Genomic DNA, 22,476 nt, shown 5'->3' with positions numbered 1-22,476 from the left:
CCTTGAAAATAATGACAGAGATCTTGAATTCAGCCATCTCCATCAATGATGTTAAAAGTTTAAAGCCACATACCTTTGTTCATTTTTCACAGAATCCTAGAAATGTAGGCCAGGAAGGGACCGCAAGAGATCATCATGTCCCCTACTTTGAGGCAGGACAAAATAAACCTTGACCATCTTGAGAGGTCTTTATCCAACCTGATCTTAATAACTTCCGGTGATGAGATTCCCTTTGAAGCCTATTCTAGAACTTAACTACCCTTAGAGTTAGAAGGCTTTTCCTAATATCTAATCAAAAATCTCCCTTGCTGCAGCTTACACCCATTACTACTAATCCTACCTTCAGTGGACATGGAGAACAACTGATCATTGTCCTCTTTTTAACAGACCTTAACATATTTGAAGTCTGTTATCTGGTTCCACTTCAGTCTTCTTTTCTCAAGATTAAACGTGTTTAGTTTTTAAAATCTTTCCTCAGAGGTCAGGTTTTCAAAAACTTTCATCATGTTTTCTTGCTCTCCCCCAGCCTCTCTCCAACTTGTCCACATCTCTCTTGAAGTGTGGTACCAGAACTATTCACAGTACTCCAGCTGATGCCTCAACAGTGCTGAGTAGAGGGGGGGCAATTATCTCTCAGGTCTTACATGTGACACTTGTGTTAATATGCCCCAGAATTATATTAGCCTTTTTTGTAACTGCATCACATTGTTGGCTTATATTCAATTTGTTATCCACTATAATCCACAGATCATTTTCAGTACTACTATTGTCTAGTCAGTTATTTCTCATTTTGTGGTTGTGCATTAATTTTTTTCCTCCAGAGTGAAATATTTTGCATTTGTATTTGTCTTTATTTCATCTTGTTTAATTAAGACTACCCACCGGCGTCACCCTCGCAGTTCCCATTGGCTGCGATTCCCAGCCAATGGGAGCTGCACAGATGGCACTCATGGTGGGGGAGGAAGTAGGCAGAGTGCAGAGAAACCTGCCATGCCTCCACCTAGGAGTAGCTGGAGCTGGAGCCAATGACAGGTCGCCACTTGTGGGGAGTGAGTGGCCCCGATCTGGCACTCCGCCCCACATCCCACACCCAAACTCCCTCCCAGAGCCCAAGCTCCTTATCCCCTATTGCACCCCAGCCCCCTGCTGGCCCGATGCCAACCAGACTGTAAACTGGCATTTCAATTAAACTCAGAGCTTATAGAGCTTTCCAGTTGGTGAAGTGCCAGATAAAGCAGCTTTTTACTGTACTGTATTTGCCCTTCTCCAGCCCTTTGGGACCTCACCCATTCTCCATGAGTTCTTGAAGATAATTGCTAATGGTACTAAGATTGCTCACTAATTACTTAATTACCCTAGTATTAACTTTGTCAGGCCATGCTATTTTCAATGCATGTAACTTAACTAAATATTCTTTAACCTGTTTATTCCCTGTTTTTGGCTTGTTTCTCTCCCTCCCACACCTCCCATTGTTAATATTAATTGTGTTAAGTATCTGGTCACCATTCTTCCTTTTAAGGAAGACTGAAGCAAAATAAGCATTAGACACCTCAGACTTCTTCATATCATGTGTTATTAGCTGTCTTTCCCTGATGTGGAAGATCTACACATTCCTTCATATTTCTCCTGCTCCTAATGTATTTAAAGAACCTCCTTATTATCTTTTATGTCACTTGCTAGGTGTAACTCGTTATGTACCTTAGCCTTTCTAATTTTGTTCCTACATGCTTCTGATAAGCTTTTCTACTACTTTTTATCAATGTATTGATATTTCCATTCATTGGAGGATTCATTTTTGATTTTAAGGTCATTAAACCACTCTCTATTTGCCTTTTATGATTCTTCCGATCTTTCCTTCACATAAGGATAGTTAGCAGTTTAATATTGTCTTCCTGAGAAACTCCTTGCTTTTTTTTTTTTACATTGACTTGTGTCATCACTGAGCAGTGTCATTTTCAGGAATGCATTCCTATCCAATCTATTGACAGATAAATTATTTTGCACAGGGCCAAGATGTGGCTGTTCATTCTGTTGATATATCTGATACAAGCAACTGCAGATTCAGAAGAACTCATAAGAAGAGAACGTGTGAATCCTGATGCTTTTATGAATATTGTAAGTTTCTTATTGGAGAAAGTTTGGAAACAACGGAATGTGTTCACTGTTACTTATGTTATTTATTTATAATTTCTATACTAACAGATTTGTCCTTTAATCAAATGCCTTCCAGGTCTCCAGCACCTACTGGCACTCTCCATTTTTCCAGAAGGGTCCAATCTAATCTGCCTTGGCTAGAGCAGAGATCATGAGGCGTACTGGCTACTGGGTCTGGCTTTGTTATACTGAACTCATCTGTGGTCTGCGAACTTTCACCACTGCTCTGAATTGGGTCCAGTGTTATTAAAAATACAACGAACATAAAGTAGAACAACTTTTTGTGCTCTTCCCTTCTGAGCTTTTCTCCCACTAGTATAAGAACTTAATTGGCAGACAGTAAATAGTGATTTCACTATCAAAGCTACACCGCTTGATTAATTGTAATATTGCTAATTAAAAACATAAACTTGATATTGCATAATAGTATTAATGAATCAGGGATGCGTTTATATCTTGGAAGCTTGACAAAAAGTTCTCAAAAAGTGCTGGTACTCCCGCTCACTCTCTCCTAAAAATATTTTTTTCCTGTTTAAGGATCTAATCTGGTATTCCCATCTAAGAGAATTCACATCCATCTTAGCCACTGAACATGAGCGAGTACCTCTTCATTTTAACTTAGACATAATGTCTGGGATCATATATAAAACAATCCACAAAGTGCCTGATCATATGAGGTGCAGCCTCAACTACTTGCAGGATCAGAATCAAAGTTGGTCCCTTTCTCTCCCTGGCCCAGCACAGTTAATTTTACTTTACAAGTGTTAGCTGGTTATGTCTGGCCTGTGATTGGATAAGTAGAAAGGCTCTGCCTACAAACACCCTTCTGCATTCCCTGGGAGAGTGGCATGTTGCACTGAATGTGGGGAGTTTCACAGACCTCAGCGTCTCACTGTTGAGGATGCTGAATAGTCCAGCTGTGAGGCATTCATATTTCTTTGCTCCGAACCTGCACCACACCATTCCCAGCTGAGGAAGAGATCTGGTCTTTCCTCTGCTTTTTGGACCTTCTGTGGTCTGACAGGACTTAGTACTCTTGAAGTGTGTAAAAATAGAGCCGGTTAGATTATTTATGAGAGAATAAATATTCTAAAGAATTTAGAACTCTTTTTTTCCATTTGTGAATCACTCACATGGTGTTCCTAATCCCTCAAATGTATTAATTAGACCAATTATTCACTAAATGGTTTAGATGGATAATTTTTATGAGTAATTAAGTTACATTATTATATTTGAACTATGTGGTTTACACTTCAAAATGGATAGCAGGAAGCTGCTGGTTGGGGCTGTAGGAACAGGGGCTGTAGGAAGTGGTAGAGGAACGGGTTCAGCATTCCTAATGCTTCATTTAGCTGATTATCAGTAGAGGCTCATAAGAGCAGGGGAGCTAGGTAATGTGTGTCATACATTGACTTAGATCTTCCTGGTTTCCTTAAAATAACTCCTGAACAAGCCTATGTTTGGCAGATTTGATAACAGCTTTCAGATGTCAGCTGTCTTCTCTGCTTCTTGTTACAAGGCTCTTCAGAGATTCTAAAGGTGGCTTTTCTCAGTATTCATCAGAGATCCGAGCATCTCATTTATTGCTTTGGATTGGAGTTTTTGTATTGTGAAAAAGTGAAACATTCGCACCCAGACTTATTTCCACTCAACAAACTTTTTTCCTCTTTTGATCAGACTCAAAAGTTAAATATTTCCTTATTTTCAATTTATGGTTCACGTTTCTTATTCTTGACCTTAGAATTTCACTAAAAGCTGCTTCCATCAATAGATTTCTGAATGTTTATTCTCACTAACACTTCCTTATTAGGATTAGTATGTGGATAAGTGATGGGAAAATGTGCAAATATTTTATAGACTCAAATTAAGATAAAATTCTAAAAATTCAGATGCTTTTCTGAATTCAGCCTTCTCTGAACTTCCATGATCTGGGAACTGAGCTGGAAACCAACTGTTTATACTCTCTGGGAAGATTTCCAGGGCTTTCTGGATTGGTTCATGTTAGAAATACAGTGAGAGAGAATAACTCTTGCAGCATTCAGGCTTTGATTGACATCACTTGAATAAATCAGGAAAATGCAGGAGCACATGGAAATGAAACCAAAATAACTGATTTGTTGATTTCCTTCATACCTACATGAGATAATGGATTAAAAGGATGTAAATAAACAAATGTAGGCAAAACCTTTTGTTTTCATTCTGTAGAGTGAGAAGATCCTGTACAGAGGATACCCGAGTGAGGAGTATGAAGTCCTGACAGCTGATGGCTATTACCTTAGCATGAACAGAATTCCTCATGGCAAAGGAAATCCTAGGGACACAGGTATGGCTCCTTTCAGAGAGACTAAGAAGTTCTTGGGTCTTGTTTCAGCCCTGGGAGATGCTGGTGGAAGATCTACCTAGAAGGTGCTATGTCAGGAAGGGAGTATAGCCAGGGTTTTCTGGGAATGTGCTAGTTTTTCTCATCTTGGTGGCAGCCTGCTCTGGTGGAGCTCCCAAGGACACCAGTTACCAATTAAAACAGCTTTTTTATGGTAAAACCCTGCCTTTTCATGCTTAAAGTACGTGCATTAATAGCTAAGCCAGTCCCTTTGGTTCAGGGAGGTTGCATTCTCACCCTCTTCTCCAGTGGAGAATGAATCAGTCCCTCGATGTGATGTAAAACTTTCCTCTTCATCATATTAGGAAAATGCTTTATTCCTGAGAAGAAATGCTCACTGAAGAGCTCTTGGTAAGCAGTTGTGATCTCTCCAATATCCTCTGGGAGTTGGAACTTTTCCCTGTGAGGGACAGATGATGGAGAACACAATGGCAAAGAAGTACGTGTTGATTGGGCTTGATTATGAACTGTAAGTTCTTGTTTCTCAGCAAGTCAAATGCTCTGGGAAACATCATCTATTTCAAGGTAAATCCTCTTAACAATGGAAATGGCCAACTCTAAGAAGAGGAATTTACTGCAAGAATTTCTGTGTCCAGAGCCCAGGACTGAGCCCTAATGAACAGTTCAGTGTAGGAGTAATTGTCAAACTTGTGATGTAAACCAAGAAAGGTCCAAAATTATTCTGTTCACATTGCTGTTGCTGGGATGTACAGTCTGGGCATAGCACTATTCAGACTTATGCTACAGAGATCTAGAAAGACTAAAATATATTTTTTGGACAATTCTGGATTGTGTACTCAAATGAGTAAGGCAGTTGTGTACTGTCCAGAGGAGCTAGTTTCTATCCCTGCTTACACCACAGACAAATATTACTATGTGATTGTGGGAAAGACAATTAATTTTCATGTGTGGCAACTAACTGTGTTCTCATTTTCTGGATGCCTAATTTGAGACACCTAGACCCTGGTTATTAGAATTACCAAACATTGAGAACTGCGACTGAATGGGACTGGGATCAGTGGGAGACCTTGATGTCCAGTAATTCTGGCAGTAAGACAGTGTGACTTGCAGGAATAAGCACAGCATTGGGAATCAAGAGGTGTTTTAGCTTATTCTGGCTTTGCACTATGTAAAGTTAAGGAAGTTACTTTGCTTTTCTCAATCAGTTCCCTGACCTGTATCATGGGAGTATTAAAACAATGTATTACAATGGTTTGCTGTAAAAAAAAGTCAGTGAATATTTGCCACCTCTTCTAGACCTTGGCTGGAAGAGGATTCAGTGTTACATCGTTACCATGTTACAGAAGTTCTGTTTTTGTGAAATATTCCATTTTTTTATTTTGCAGGCCCAAAGCTCGCTGTGTTACTTCTGCATGACCTTCTTTTAGATGGTAGCAACTGGATTGCTAATTTGCCCAATAACAGCCTGGGATTCATACTAGCAGATGCAGGCTATGATGTTTGGATAGGAAACAGCAGAGGGAACACCTGGTCTAGAAAACACCAGAACCTTTCAATTGACCAAGAGGAATTTTGGGATTTCAGGTAGGCTGAACTGGAGAGAAACTACTGAAGTGGACAAGAAATAAAGTTGTTTTTATTTTTGTTTCAGGTCAGTCCAACTCTTTAGATTTCAACTTTTTTAATTTATATTACAACTTATAAATGTTTCACTGCTGAATTTTTAAATGACATTTTGTCAAATTCCCTTAGAACATCTATTTTGGAAAAATTTCCAATATAAACTGTCCTGATGGAAAATTTCCAGTCAGTTCTAACAGAAAGAGACAGTCTGTAACCCAAGGGCTTAAGCATCTAATAGATAAAACAGAGTGATCAGCAAAACAAGTACAATGATATTAATTAACTTGCATAAAATCACAGAGCAGGTCATTGGCCAAGATGGGAATAAAATCCTGATTTTTGGATACCCAAGCTGGTGCCCAATCTGCTATACCATGTTACCTCTCTGACTGCACTTCAACTGCATGATAGGTGAGGAAGGTGCATAGAGAATGAGAAGTGCCAGCCACTAGAGATAAGGAGTAATGTGACTTATGCTGACACACTGCTGAGTTCTAAGTTGTAAAGGGAACTGTGTGTCTGGGTACGTCTACACTACGGGATTATTCCGATTTTACATAAACTGGTTTTATAAAACCGATTGTATAAAGTCGAGTGCACGCAGCCACACTAAGCACATTAATTCGGCGGTGTGCATCCATGGTCTGAGGCTAGTGTCGATTTCCGGAGCGTTGCACTGTGGGTGCTATCCCGTAGCTATCCCATAGTTCCCGCAGTCTCCCCCGCCCCTTGGAATTCTGGGTTGAGATCCCAGTGCCTGATGGGGCAAAAATCATTGTCGCGGGTGGTTCTGGGTACAGCCTCACCCCTCCCTTCGTGAAAGCAGCAGACAACCATTTCGCGCCTTTTTTCCTGGGTGAACTGTGCAAACGCCATAGCACAGCAAGCATGAACCCTGCTCAGATCAATACCGCAATAGTGGACACTGTAAACACCTCGCGCATTCTCGTGCAGTCTATGCTGAACCGGGACCTGCAAAGCCAGGCGAGGAGGAGGCGGCGGCTGCGGCAGTGCGGCAATGAGTGATGAGGACATGGACACAGAATTATCTCAAACTGCGGGCCCCTGCACTTTGGAGATCCTGCTGGTAATGGGGCAGGTTCTAGCCATTGAACGCCGATTTTGGGCCCGGGAAACAAGCACAGACTGGTGGGACCGCATAGTTTTGCAGGTGTGGGATGATTCCCAGTGGCTGCGAAACTTTTGCATGCGTAAGGGCACTTTCATGGAACTTTGTGACTTGCTTTCCCCTGCCCAGAAATGCCATAATACCAAGATGAGAGCAGCCCTCACAGTGGAAAAGCGAGTGGCAATAGCCCTCTGGAAGCTTGCAACGCCAGACAGCTACTGGTCAGTCGGGAATCAATTTGGAGTGGGAAAATCTACTGTGGGGGCTGCTGTGATGCAAGTAGCCAAAGCAATCATTAAGCTGCTGCTAAGAAAGTTTGTGACTCTGGGAAACGTGCAGGTCATAGTGGAATTCACGGACAGGCGCAGCCCCCTAAAATTGCATGCAGCTCAGCGTAGAAGGGGCATGTTTTCGGCCCTGACCCGGACCTTCTGTTTGCTGCTTTGGTTTTCTGGAAGGCTTGTCTGAGCTCCTTAACTTTCACTCTGCACTGCACTGAGTCCCTGGTGTGGCCTTTGACCATCATAGCCTTGGAAATTTTTTCAAATATTTTTTCATTTCGTCTTTTGGAACGGAGTTCTGTTAGTACTGAATCCTCTCCCCATATAGTGATCAGATCCAGTACCTCCCATGTGGTCCATGCTGGAGCTCTTTTTCGATTCTCAGGAGACTGCATTGCTACTTGTGCCGATGAGTTCTGTGTGGTCACCTGTGCTGATCAGAGCTCCACGCTGGCCAAACAGGAAATGAAATTCAAAAGTTCGCGGGGCTTTTCCTGTCTACCTGGCCAGTGCATCCGAGTTCAGACTGCTGTCCAGAGTGGTCACAGTGGTGCACTGTGGGATACCGCCCAGAGGCCAATACCGTCGATTTGCGGCCACACTAACCCTAATCCGATATGGTAATACTGATTTTAGCGCTACTCCTCTCGTCGGGGAGGAGTACAGAAACCGATTTAAAGAGCCCTTTATATCTATATAAAGGGCCTCATAGTGTGGACGGGTACAGCGTTAAATCGGTTTAACGCTGCTAAAATCGGTTTAAACACGTAGTGTAGATCAGGCCTCAGAATGGATGGGTCAAATAAAACCTCTGCTTAATTTCAGCAACAATCATAAAAAATCAAACAAAATGTTAGGATGCATAATGAATGGTAAGGAAAATACTTAAAATATACCGATGTATTATTATGGCAGCCATCCCCACGTAGCACTGTTTACACACAAACGTCAAAGTTCTTTTTTCTTAGTATGAGAATAAACTTTTACTTTTGGAAAGACATGCTGTGTCGTTGTTAGTGTTAGCTATGCCAGACTGTTTTGTGTAGAGGCAGGTTTGGGGGAGATGGAATATGAACCTGGGCTCTTGACTTGGGTTAGGTGTAGCTAGGGTTGCTTTCTCAGCACCAGCCACTGTTGAGCTGCTGTTTGGCCATCTCATGTCAGGGCTGGTATACACACGTTAAATAAATCAAGTTACACTTAAAATATACCCAGATTCATCACTGATTTCTTTTGCACTGGAAACGACCCTGCCCGGCCCTTGAATTCTACTACTCAGCAGAGGAGCAAGACTGAAATGGGAACAGGCATTGGTGTAGGGGCAACAATACAAATCAATGTCCATACCTGGAATACTGCATTTGATTATGGTCATGCTACTTCAAAAAGCAAATAGCAGACATGGAGGTCTCGGCTTATATGCATGAGGATACTTCCCTATGAAGAGAAAACAGAAAAGACTGAGATTATTGGTTTAGAGAGGAGAAAGAAGAGGGGATATGATAGACATACACAAAATAATAATATAAAGAATCCTGCTTGCATTGTACCTACTTCAACCTATGACTCTTATGCCTCACTTTATAAAAAAAACTTCATTTTTCTCTTAATTAACAACCCAGAACAAAATAAACACAAAGCAGATATCTAAAGAAACAATTCACATCCCAAACTATACTTTATTTTTATTAATGGACAGATGTGTGTTTCAATAACTGCTTTTAAATGCTACATAGGGGCAGGAATTACAACTCAGTAATGCAGGTAACTTTCTCTTTTTGTGTTGCAGTTTTCATGAAATGGCTATGTATGACCTTCCCACACTGGTAGACTTCATTCTGCAGAAAACAGGACAACAGAACTTGTATTACGTTGGCTATTCTCAGGGCTGTACCATAGGTATGTTCAGAAGAAGACAATTAAATGTGTTTTTGTCCTTTTGTTCCTATTTCATAGTTAAGGTTTGAGTGGGAGTGTAATTTCACTGTGAATATTATTCACATGTTCTTATAACAAGAGACTGGTCAAAATGAGTGCATTGCTGCTCTCTACTTCCATTCAGATGTGCATGAATGAGAGTCCAATTCCCAACTGTGCATAATCTTTGGAAGAAGACAGAGCTGAGTGGGCAGAAGAGCAAATGGATGGAATTGAGATTATAGATCTCAGTACTGGAGCTGGATACACAAATGATAGTCACGTTAAGGCTGTTCTCCTCCTCCTCTTGTTGTTAAATACTAAGTATGTTCTTGGGACCCTCATATTATCTCAAACCTTCTTTCCACTACTTGTAATGGAAACAGCCTTATAAACAGGGAGGGAACAAAGTATTAACTGGATTTTTGTTTTCATTTTATTTACAAAAATTTGGCGATGTGGAAGAGAAATCCAAGAGTCCTGCGAAATGTACACTATTGAAATTGTTGTTCTCCAGCATATTCTGAGGAGAAAAGATTGCCTATATAGTTATCAAAGATTGCCATTAATTTATTATCTAATACCTGTAGTTTCAGCTAATGGGCACAGATCTTAGCTTGTGTTTACCCTGAGTGATCTTCCATTTTTCTCCTGCATCGGCTCTGATTTTTTTTTACAAACAAAATATACATTGAGGTTGGAGATTAACATTTACTTTGATCAAATCAATCTCTGCCAGTTCATACTGGATTGTTGTATGTTGTAACTTGTTTCTAAGAGTGCTGTAATTAATCTCTTTTGCTTTCTCAGCTTTTATTGCATTTTCAGCCATGCCTCATTTGGCTCAAAAAATCAAAATATTTTTTGCCTTGGCTCCTGCATACACGTTAACCAAAAGCAAAGCCCCTCTGACACAACTGATATTTCTTCCTACTGATTTATTAAAGGTATGTAGAATCCTCCATATTTCATTACTCTCATGAATAAATGTTGCTGTATGAAAAAGTTGTAAATGGAAATTTAGGATCTGTGGCCTGTATGCACAGAGGAGTGTTATATGTACATTTCCCATGCATCAGTGCAGAATATTATGTATGGAAATCAGTTTATCATGCATTGTGCAACAATATTGTGATAAACATATTGAGACAAGGGTTAGAGGAAACTGGGGATTGTGTGTGTGTGTGTGTGTGTGTGTGTGTGTGTGTGTGTGTGTGTGTGTGTGTGTGTGTGTAAACTAAACAGTTTTTCACCAACTTATTCCACTTGATGTATGCATGTCTGAATTTTGATTTTTTCTGGAAATATCAAGCCTGAAAGCTTTTCACTGACAAACATCCAAAAGCCTGAAAAGCCCCCACTTTGGACAAAGAGTCAGACATGAGAACTGGCATGGTCTTTCAAAGACCATAAAGTTTGAGGAAAGAAGGAGGAGACACTCCCCCAGAAATCGAAACTGAGTGCCAACGATTCTTGAGCTTTTCTCAAATGTATACAGCACTCTGCAAATATTTTTTCAGAAGTAGGTCCATCTCATGACCCTCACTTTAAAGATTGGGAAATTTTGGCTCAAAGATCCTACAGCTCCTTAAACAGAAATGTCTCGTCTAGGCCAGGATTGAAAGGGGTGATGTTAGATCAAATTACCTAGATGAATTTAATTTAATACCATCTAAAATTGTAGTACTCGCTGAAAAAATTATGTAACCTGGTTTCCCATTAGAAAATGGTTTACACTGAAATCAAAATATTCTACAAGGAAAGATAATTTTTGGATGAGTTTTCTGTCACAAAAATCAAAATGAAATGCTTCATTTCAAGTCCATAATCTCTGCCTCTATCAGAGCCACTCAGGTCCCTTCTGGCAGTTGTACCTCTGGATCTTCCATGCCAGTGGCTCTCAACCCTTCTGGACTACTGATTTGAGTCTGATTTGTCCCGTGTACCCCTATGTTACACCTCACTTAAAAAACACTTGCTTACAAAATCAGACATAAAAATACAGAAGTGTCACCGTATGCTATTACTGAAAAAATGCTTACTTTCTTATTTTTATCATATAATTATAAAATAAATCAACTGGACTATAAATAGTGTTCTTGCATTTCAGTGTATAGTATATAGACCAATATAAACAAGTCATTGTCTGCTTGACATTTTAGTTTGTACTGACTTGGCTTGTTATGTAGCCTGCTGTAAACAGGTTAAATCAATTTTAAAGGCATGCTGTCATAACCTAGTCCCAGATTTGGACCTTAGCGTCCAAAATATGGGGGTTAGCATGAAAACCTCCAAGCTTAGTTACCAGCTTGGACCTGGTAAAGCTGCCACCACCCAAAAAATTAGAGTGTTTTGGGGCACTCTGGTCCCCCTAAAAACCTTCCCTGGGGACCCCACGACCCAAATCCCTTGAGTCTCACAACAAAGGAAAATAAACCTTTTCCCTTTCCCCCTCCAGGTGTTCCTGGAGAGATACAAAGAAGCAAGCTCTGTGAATCTAAACAGAGGGACTCCACCCTCTCTATTTCCAGTCCTGGAAACCCAAGGAGAGAGAGCCAATCTCTCCCCCACCCCCCTCCTTCACCCAAAGGGAATGTAATGTCAGGCTAGTAAATCTAACACACACAGATTTCCCCCTGACTTCTTCCTCCCACCAATTCCCTGGTGAGCACAGACTCAATTCCCTGGAGTTCCCCACTAAAGAAAAACTCCAACAGGTCTTAAAAAGAAAGTTTTATGTAAAAAGAAAGAAAAATACATAAAAATGGTCTCTCTGTATCAAGGTGACAAATACAGGGTCAATTGCTTAAAAGAAATATGAATAAACAGCCTTATTCAAAAAGAATACAATTCAAAACACTCCAGCAACTACACACATGTAAAATACAAAAAAACATATAAATCACTATCTGATCTTTTGTACTTACAACTGGGAAACAGAAGATTAGAAAGCAAGAGACAGAAATCCTCCCATAGCCGAGAGAGAGACAGGCACAAGACAAAGAACTCAGACACAAACTTCCCTCCACCCAGACCTGAAAAAGTCTGGTTTCCTGATTGGTCCTCTGGTCAGGTGCTTCAGGTTACCTCTTTCCAGGTGTAAGAGACATTAACCCTTAGCTATCTGTTTATGACACATGCAGTCTCCTGACTAGGGATAGCCTGCTGTAAAACTAGGCAAATATCTAAATGAGTTGATGTACCCTACGGAAGACCTCTGAGTATCCCAAGGGGAACGCGTATCCCTGGTTGGGAACCACTGCTCCATGCCCTTATTATCATCTATGAGCCATGTTTATGGACCAGATGATGCCATGTGGTCTTTTCCCTATGGCTGAGCCACCATGGTGCCTCATGGGATTCCGTTGGCTTCTATGGAATCATGAGTTCACCTGCGGTCTCTCTTTCCAAGGGGTGCATGTGTTTTGTGAAGGAAAAGTAGGAGAAAATGGAGAGATTGTCACAGCTTGGCCAAGAATGGTGATCCCTCTCCTTAGGAACAAAAGAGAAGAGGCTGTGACATTTTACTAGTACTGAAGTGCATCTGTTATTCACTAATTGTATATGGAAAAATTCTTGGCTTGGGTAAAGCTGTTCCTACAAATTTTACTCTTTACCTCAGTCTTTCTAAGAGAGAACAATAGTAAACAATGTATTTAAGAGTCACGGTGAACAATATCTTTATATTTTCTCAGATTGTATTTGGCAAGAAAGAATTCTGTCTGTTAAGTGCGAGACTGAAATCGCTTACTGCCAAGGTGTGCAGAACTTCACTAATAGACCGACTTTGCATCCAAACCCTCTTTTTTATTTTAGGTGGATTTAATGAGAAAAACTTAAATGTGGTACGTATAGTAACAATCCTAGTTAACTGATCTGCATAAGCCAGCTTCTGAGTTCCATAGTGTTTGTGCAACATGCCATCATCATAAACAACAATGTATACATTAGTGTCCCAAACCCTCAGTTGGGATTGCGGTACCACAGTACTGGGTGCTATAGAAACATAGAATATCTAACCTGCAATAAGAGAACTAGGTCTTTAGACTGTTGCAGAGTTTGGGAAGGCTTTTGTATGTGTCATAAGTATCTAGAACTAACTGTGGCATTTTCCATTTGGTTCATCTGTTCCTTGTCTTTGCTGCTGAAGCTCTTCATTCTTTTTTTTCACTCCATCTCAGAAAAAATTGAGTTTTTTTCTTCTGCAAATGTCAGTGCTCATCCCTTTCCTATTGCTATGTCAATGAAAAGAATTTTGAATACAATGGATTTCGAAAATAATTTGGGTGACTAGAATCAGTAGTAGTCCTGGTTTAAATTCACATGGGTTTGTGTGCAAGTTTTGCTTTCCTTATTATGCCTCTTATTTATTATGATAGTTTCTAGCATCAGTCAAGATCAGGTCTCATTGTTCTCGGGACTATACAAACACAGTGTAGTAGATGGTCTCTGCCTGCCATGTTAGTTCAGGGATTTTTTAATTATGATTTCTGTTAGGAAAGCATTAGCTAAATGGAAAGAAAAGCAAGGCAGAGCAATGAGGGGTACAGAACAGGTAAGAAGCGGGAATAGAGGAAGGTGGGAGGGGCAGTGATTCTAAAGTGCAGAGACTGACGCAGGGGATGGGATGGGATTAGATTAAACAACTAAATTATCAATGTCAGTTGGTCCCTGCTTAAACTGCATCTTCAGTTGCTCTGCTGGCTCTGGTCTCGCTGGACCTCCCTGAAGTTTCTTTCTTGAAGCCCAGATTGAATGTAGAAGAAATGGTAATCAGAATGGGGAAAGTGGAGGGGATTGTCATCTGCACAGTTTTGGGTATTGGGTGGAGAGCCCAGATGGGCTTCATTTTATCCTCTTTTCTGCCTAGTACAGCAATCCTTGCTGAAACTGTTTCTGCAACTGCTTCTGCTGGCATTTGTCTCTGGCTGGTTTCTCCCTTCAGCTTCTTTCACATGGCTGTGGGGAGGATCTTTGAGTTTAAGACTAGAATGAATCAAAGTAAGTGTTAGAGGATCGATACAAAGCATTGTGAGGTGTTAGGTCAAGGCAGGCAATGAAAGGGATAGGGATGGCTCAAGTGGCGAGAGTCACCAGGGTGTCCCCTGTCTTTAGGGTACTAGGACCCAGCGGACAGAGTCCTTAGAGCCACCCTTGCTCTCAGGGCAGTGCGGCCAAGCAGCCATAATCCTTGGAGCTTCCCTTGGGCAGTTGTGTCCACCCTACAAGTGGTGCCTCACCTAGCAGCAGCTGCGGGGTGGGGTAGGAGGATCCAGGCCCACCCTACTCCACCAGGTCCTGATCCAGAGCCTGTGAAACCAGTAGTCCTGGATTCAGCTTTGGTTTCCTATTTCAATCTTCACATTTCCTGGTTCATTTCCAACCCTTGATTCCTTCTCCAACTGTTCCATTGAGGGTAGTGACCTCCCATATCTCTTGTCCTCTGTGGTTGAGGGGAGTTCCACCTTGGATTCCACATCTTTGGACTCAGCAGTCTGGAGGTCCAGCAGCTCTCTGGCAGGAGCCAGCAGCGTATGTCCACTTTCCTCCTCAGTCAGCCCAGACTGAGCTGGGCTGCTCCATTTTATGTCCTACTTCCAGTTAGAACATGTCTAATGGGGGTAAAGGGCATGGCCTCTTCAGCCCACAGAGTGTGGTCAGTCCCAGCTGGGCCAGGGGTAGATACACCTTGTCACAGTAAGTAACAGTCAAAACACCCGTTTCTCTCTGCTTGAGTGAAAGCCATGCAGTGTGACCGAGTGTCATGTGATTTTCTTCAGCTACCATAAATCTCTGATTCACTCAGAACATGACTTAAGTATGCTCCAAACCAACTGAGCCCATGAAATTTTGCTGTGTAATGACATATCCACTACAAAATGTGGGCTTAGCTCCCGCTACACTTGCCTTTTGTAGAGTTACAGTCATGCAGTTGGTTAAAACCTATTTTAATGCCTGGAAATTATAACTTTTTGGACTTGATGTAAGCCCCAACTGTTCTCTCAGGCTTTTACTGGGGGCAGGGGGATGGAAAAGGGGCTGTGTTTGGAGTGGGTACAGTTTTTAGTCTTCCACATTTTCCCTTGGGCTTCTTGTAAAGTTTATTTGATTTACTGTGAAAAAAATTCTATTTTAAATTGTGTCCTGTGCCTAGATCATGAACAGGTGAAACTAAGTTGAATGTTAAGTGAAAGTAAAATTTTGTCTGATAACTTTACTTAGAAAATGAACATTGGGTAGCAATATCTTTTTTTTCTTGCAGAGCCGGGTAGATGTGTATGTAGCAAGCTTTCCAGATTATACATCTGTAAAAAATATAATCCACTGGGGCCAGGTAGGGTTTCTGATATTTATTGCACTGTTTAACCATGTCTTCTTTAAAAATAAATATACTGCAGTAATGGATGGTGTTTCAAAAACTTCAGTTAAAAATTTGTATAGGAGAAAATCAGCTTTTTATCAATGAAATAATCATCTCTCTTTGGTAGAGCTGTGTGGTTTTGTATTACATTTAACAGGGTCATTCAGAACCTGCTCAGTGTTTAGGTATTATCTGTTTGTTTTATTTTTAGTTTAGTTTATACATTTTTTGGTAAAGAGAAGAATTCTGATGATCCAAAATAAAGAAAAAATCATCCATACAAGCAGAGAGGGAAAATATTTCTACTATAATAAATATCCTCCTCCTGCTATATATCGTCAATGAAGAAGAAGAGAGGACGGAGAAAATTTAACCAACTTATACAAAAATTTCTCAAAACCTCAGTGAGCTGAGCAGACAATTGTTTTCTTAATATATGCATGGGCTCTGTGACTCAGAACTGGATCCTCAGGTAAATAGGAGTTGCAAGTACTCAATTCCTCCCTGGATCAATGTTTTAATACACTCAAAGGTGCTATTATGATGAATGATTTTGTAATTAACAATGCTGGGCAGGTAGTTAAATGTGAGAGACAGGAAAGCTGGGTTCTCCACATAATTCCTGTCTAATATTAGGCAAGTCACATACAATCTGGTCTTGCAAGGCATTTCTGCAGGGGAAGTTGTGGACTGAGCACTGCAACATATTGGGTCTTTAAGACACTGTATTACATGACACACTTTCCAGGTTTTCATTTTTCCCACAAAGATACATATTATCCCCAATGGGAGTTTCTATAAATGTCTTCAGATAACAAGCTTTAGTCCTCTATACATGTTTTATAAAGGAATTCCTGATCTGTGTCAACATCATCCAGATGTTGCTGAAATTTATTTGAAGAGGATGAAAGATGAATCATTTGTGGGGAAAGATTTTCTTCAATTCTGTACACATACTCTTGAAAAGTGTGACAAAAGAAATGCCCTCTTCTGCTAGATAATCACATACTCCCATGGCAGTAACTCCAGCTGCCTGATTTTTTCCCTTAAGTACTGGCAGGTCCATTTCCTTCAGATGCAATTGCTGTTCCTGGGGCAATAGAGTTCATAATTGGCTGGACACCCCGTGGAATTTACCTAAGGGACCGGAGGCCAAGTTAGTTACAGGTGAAATCTTGACAACTGAGCCAAGATCACATTGAGTGAGTTCTTCAAAGAAGCTCCCAAAAAGGTCCCAGTCCAGCAAAGCATTAAGAATATGTGTAGTCCCACTGATTTCAAAGGGACTATTCATGTACTTAAAGACTAGTACTGGTTTATGTGCTTTTTTACTGGACTGGGGCTCAGAACTATACTTCAGCAAAGTGTAAGAGGGGATTTGTCCCACCGTAGTAGGGGAATTTCAGTACCCGAGCTGCACTGAGTCCCTGCCCCCATTCATTTCACCCTGATACCTGATATTTTTAAAAAATAAATGTGTGTATTATTGAGTCTTGAATATATAATTTTAAATTAAAATATTCCCTAAGAGTAAATAGAGAGAATGATTTTAAAGAATGTTATGAAATCAGTTTATCTTTTATATTGCACAGCTACGTATTCTTGTTTATAGAAACGGTCAAACTTTGCATATTAGTGTTATTCTTTAGCATTGGCATTTTATGACACTTTAAAGCAGAAGAACAAATTAAGATCATTCAGTTGTGTTTTGTAGTTTACACCCTTGTATTTTCTTTTTAATTATCTAAATCTGGAGAATTTAAATATTTTGATTATGGCTGTAAGAACAAAGATAAATATAATCAGGTAGGGAAATATGATTTATGTTTGTTTATTTTGAAAGTTAAGAATATGTACCTGCAGGGATCAAGGTGGCACAGTGGGTTTGTGCATTAGCTTTTTCATCTCTGGAGACCTGGATTCCAGTCTGATTATGGTCAGAGCTGTCATACTTGAGACCCTAAATTACCTCTTTTCTTGGAACAGGTGGTATAGGCTGCACAACTGAGAGGCTATTTGTGACTTAATCTTGACCAAAACACAAGAGTTGGTTCAAGAAACAACTGTGTATGAGCCAGTAAGAAATAGTGACCACAACAGAATTAAGTTTAACACCCTGGGGAAAAGAATTTTAACAAAACCAAGCCCTGTGACACTAAGCTTTAGAAAGGGGGATTTCAAAAAATGAGGAAGCTTGTGCCTCAGAGTCTAGAGTCAGAGTCAGAAGTAAGGAGGAAAATCCTTAGTGTACCTGGAGGTTATTTAGGCACCTTGTAATAGAGTCGGAGGGGAGGGCAAGGGCTGAATATACCTATGCAGAAAAGGGAGCCAGAAGGCACAGAAGGAAAGGTGGCCTTGTATTAAAGCATGGGAGTGGCCATCAGGAGATCTGGCTTCAACTCCCAGCTCTGTCACAGACTTTCTGTGAGACTATGAACAAGTTACTTAATCTTCTTGTGCCTCGGTTTCCTTTTTTTCCTGTGGGGATAATGACAATCCCTCTTTTCCTTCCCTTCTTATAATTATTTAAGTTAGGTCTGTTCAGACTGAAGTCAGTGGGAGATGTTGGGTGCTGGACACTTTCCAAAATCAGGCTACTTACATAGAAGCCTAAATCAGGATTTTCAAGCAAAACTTTGGCTACTGATCTTGAAAATCTTGGTGCAAAGTCTCAGTAGGTTTAAATATCAGACATCACCATCCCAATTATCTCAGAGAAAATTAAAACAAAATACTAGATGGGACATCAACTTTCTCCCTTAAGGGCACAGATCAAACTCTCAGTGACGGGGTTAGGACAAAACTTCTAGCGTGAGCATGTTTTTCATAGTTATCCAAGGTATGGCTCCTTGCATCTTCTTTACAACCATTCTTTTGGCATATGCCTTCTGATGGCCCAAACAATTAATTAGATGTTGAGTAAGTGATGCAGCCTCTCTCACAGAAGCATTGTCAGGAGACATCAAACTCATCTATCCACCATCATGATGATAAAGGGGCAGCCCATAACCAGATGGTACGCTGTTTGTTCTTGAACTCACAGGGACAGGACGGGGAGCTCCACAATCGACAACAGTGAAGGTTTAAGATAAACCACCCATGACCACTAGGTATCCTATTGTTACGAAGAAAGATCTCTAGGCTCACATGGTTGTTCTGATGGTCATGCGAGAGCTGATCCAGAGAGACTAGGGAATGCTGATCTGAGGAGTTTATCTCCCAAGAAATGTGCCTTCAATTCAAAATATACTCCCAAGCCACCTGTTGCCACCATTACTTAGAAAGGTTGTGTCTGATATACTGTTGGGGACCCATTTAATAATGAGGTAACTGTGGGTTGATTAAAGGCAATAGATTTGGGGTAAAGATTATCTTTTTTTTTCCTGTTTGTGCCTGCACAAACCGCTCTTGGGCCATGACTAGGGCTCCTAGGTACTATGATAATACAAATGATTATTAATAATAATTAATTAAAGATCACTGATCTGGACTGCTATGGCAACTCTTATGTTAATGGACAGCTGACACATATATTTGGATGAAAAATCATTGATACTGCGGACTTTCATTTGTCTGATTTTTTTTTGAATTGCCTCCTCCCTCCCACAGACCACCCCTCCATTTTATAAGGTAGAAGATATGACCGTGCCAACAGCATTATGGAATGGTGGACGTGACTTGGTTACAATCCCACAGGCAACTGCAGTCTTACTCCCTCGACTTACAAATCTAGTTTTCTATAAGTATTTTCCTGATTGGACCCATGTTGATTTCATCTGGGGTCTTGACGCAACCCAGCGTATGTATGATGAAATCCTTGAATTGATGAAGAAGCACCCATAAAACAACAGACCACTTAAGGATTTGGTCTACTTATGAAAAATGTTTGAGTCTCATATGTGGATATGCATGCTACTGCACTCATCTAAATTAAAATGGCCTCTTCTAACTGGTTTGATTTTTATGCCTTTTTTTGTCTCTGCACCAGTTTTTCCATCCTGCTGGTGAGTTTCAGTGGGTAGGCCACCATCTCAGCAAACTGAGCTACATTTCTTAGATGGAACAAATTCACTCAATAAACAATTCTGGAGTGGTCATTGTAGTACGTATGTGTTATGGTAGCACCAAAAGGCCCCAAATGATATTGTGCTGGCTACTCCACAGACAGAGGTAACCCCTGCCCTGAATGGATTAGAAGGTAAAGAATCCTGTTCTGTAACTAGTGTTGATTAATAATTCTGTTACAAATGTTTTCTTTCTCTGTTTGGCATTTTTTATTGAATAATTGTTCCCACCCTTGTTATTTGACCAGCTTTTCCTATACTACTGGGTGAAATCCTGGCCCTACTGAAGGCAACGGGAGTTGTGCTATGGAGTTTTATGGGGTTGGGATTTCATCCTCTTTGTTTCTGAATGCATAATCTGTAAATCTCTGCTTACTTCCAATCCCTTCATTTCAGCAATTTGGCCTCCAGTCAAAGTTCTCACTTCTTAAACTGTAAGAACAAACAGGATTTATTAGAAAATTAGCTCTCATCAATGCAGCCTTACACAAGCCCCAGTGCTGCTGAGTGTCTCTGGAGCACACTGAACTCTCCTTGGACTACACCCTGTTACCAGCTGACTCCCCCTTGATCTCTTCTAACCAGGAGACAGGTAACGGTAACCCTGGCATTCCATTATGGCCATTATTTACAGGGTGAGTCTGAGTTATCAGTTAGTTTCACTTGGAACATCTAATTAAGCAAAAGAGCTGTTTTCAGCCCAAATCTACATAATTCTGAGAGGGGAGAGAGCTGTTTCCACAAATCTTTTATTTGGAGTGCATAGTGGATGTTCAGTTCTTCTCAGGCATTTTGGAGTCAGATACTGAGAGAAAATTGGTCTCTGTGTCTGTGCTATAGCATGGCCAGAGCGCAGCAGGAGAGTGATAGATGGGCGATATGTAAGCCCCAGGATGATGAGCCTTATTCCCTGTAGAGGGAAGAGAGGCTGTTACAGATTCATTAGAGCGCCAGAAGCCAGTCACCTGATAAAACCCCCTGCTTCAAACAGACAGCTGAAGCAGAGTGGTTTGGTGTTGGAGCGGAGAGCAGTTTGAAGGAGAGCAGTTTGGAGGGAAGCAGAAGAGACTTTGGAAAAGTGCTGTGGCGGGTCAGAAGACCAAGACCCTAGGTAAAGGGAAACCTGGCTTGTGCAGAGCAGAGGGACTCCACAGGCACAAGGCATTGGGAGAAACCTTGCCCAAGCAGAGAGAGGCCAGGAAGCCCCCAAAGCTGAAGGGCCGGGGAGATAAGTAGCCCAGGAGAAGGAATTGCTAGCTCAAGTGGTTTACCACTATTCCTAGGGCCCCTGGGCTGGGACCTGGAATAGAGAGCAGGCCTGGGTCCCTCCCTCTCCACTCACCTTCTCTGGGATACTAGTGGGACAATTAATATCCCAGATCTGGACTGAGAAACACTGCCCTGAATACCCCCACAAAAAGAGAAAGCGTGGGACCCATCATAGTAGTGTGGGAAATTTGTCACAGTGTATCACTGAGGTACATTGAAAGGAACTGGTCTCATCAGTCGTTCCCAGTTTGAGGCCCCACTCATTGAATAAGAGTCAATGATGTAAAGCAATTGCAAAAAAGATGAATATCATTCAGGGGTGCACTAACAGGAGTGTCAAATGTAAGACATGGGGGTAATTGTCCTACTCTGCTCAGCCTTGATAAGGCCTCAGCTGGAGTACTGAACTAACACTTTAGAAAAATGTGGACAAATCAGAGAGGGTCTGGAGGAGAGCAACAAAACATGATGAAAGTTTCAGACAACCTGACCTCTGAAGAAAGTTTAACAAAACTGGGCATGTTTAGAGTTGGGAAAAGAAAGCTAAAAATGAACAACCTGATAATAGGCTGTTAGGAATAGAAGAGGTTGCTATAATCATCCTGGGTTCCTGGTCTCTCACCACAACTCTTTGACTCACAGCTCATTGTGTGCACTTGGGATGCACTTGGGATGTAGAGGGAAATGCCTTCTTCACAGGAGCTGAGTGGGGGTTTAATGGGCCACTGGGCCAATGGGAGTTGCTGGAAGCAGCGGCCAGTACATCCCTCGGCCCGTGCCGCTTCCAACAGCTCCCGTTGGCCTGGATCTGCGGCCAGTGGGAGCTGTGATCAGCCAGACCTGCGGACGGGGCAGGTAAACACACTGGCCTAGTCTGCCAGGGGCTTTCCCTACAGAAGTGGTGACCCCTGTTTAAGAAACCCTGCTGTAACTAGACTCCTAATAGAATCAAGATTAGCTCTGATATTCCACAGTTGAGAGAGAAGGAGGTGTAACTGGTGTTTCAGGCCCTCAAAGGGGAGCCCATGCTATCAGGTACAAATGCCTATCCCCTGCCTCTCTCCATTCACTGGGTTTTGGAACCCATGTCCCTTTTCTAGCGAGTACTACTTAGTTGATGGTGAGTACCTCTGTCATAAAACAGTTCCACTGTCCTTGATTCACATAATCAGAGTAACAACACTTTATTCTTTCTATCCCAATAACAGAGAAATTGGGGATCTCACAGCAGCCTAAGTGACCATTTGGGCTGCTGTGAGCTCATGCTAGGCGGGGTGGGTGAGCCTATGCAAACAAGATCATCCCCTGAAGTTCTTTGCACAACTTGCCACAATTCA

At 41.3% G+C, this 22,476-nt stretch overlaps 1 protein-coding gene across 1 annotated transcript; it reads left to right on the top strand.

Annotated features, from left to right (window-relative positions):
• The first annotated feature begins 1,998 nt into the window (after positions 1-1,998).
• Positions 1,999-19,649, top strand: LOC115655205 (lipase member M-like). Its single transcript, XM_030570458.1, has 9 exons — positions 1,999-2,115; positions 4,360-4,477; positions 5,881-6,079; positions 9,318-9,427; positions 10,256-10,392; positions 13,141-13,290; positions 15,708-15,783; positions 17,551-17,612; positions 19,416-19,649. The coding sequence occupies exons 1-9, from the start codon at positions 2,014-2,016 to the stop codon at positions 19,647-19,649; spliced, it is 1,188 nt and encodes a 395-aa protein (XP_030426318.1). The 5' UTR covers positions 1,999-2,013.
• The last annotated feature ends 2,827 nt before the right edge of the window (positions 19,650-22,476 follow it).

The sequence above is a fragment of the Gopherus evgoodei genome, chromosome 7 (assembly GCF_007399415.2).
Source record: "Gopherus evgoodei ecotype Sinaloan lineage chromosome 7, rGopEvg1_v1.p, whole genome shotgun sequence".
NCBI classification, from domain to species: domain Eukaryota; kingdom Metazoa; phylum Chordata; order Testudines; family Testudinidae; genus Gopherus; species Gopherus evgoodei.
This window is presented reverse-complemented; position numbering and strand designations above follow the sequence as displayed.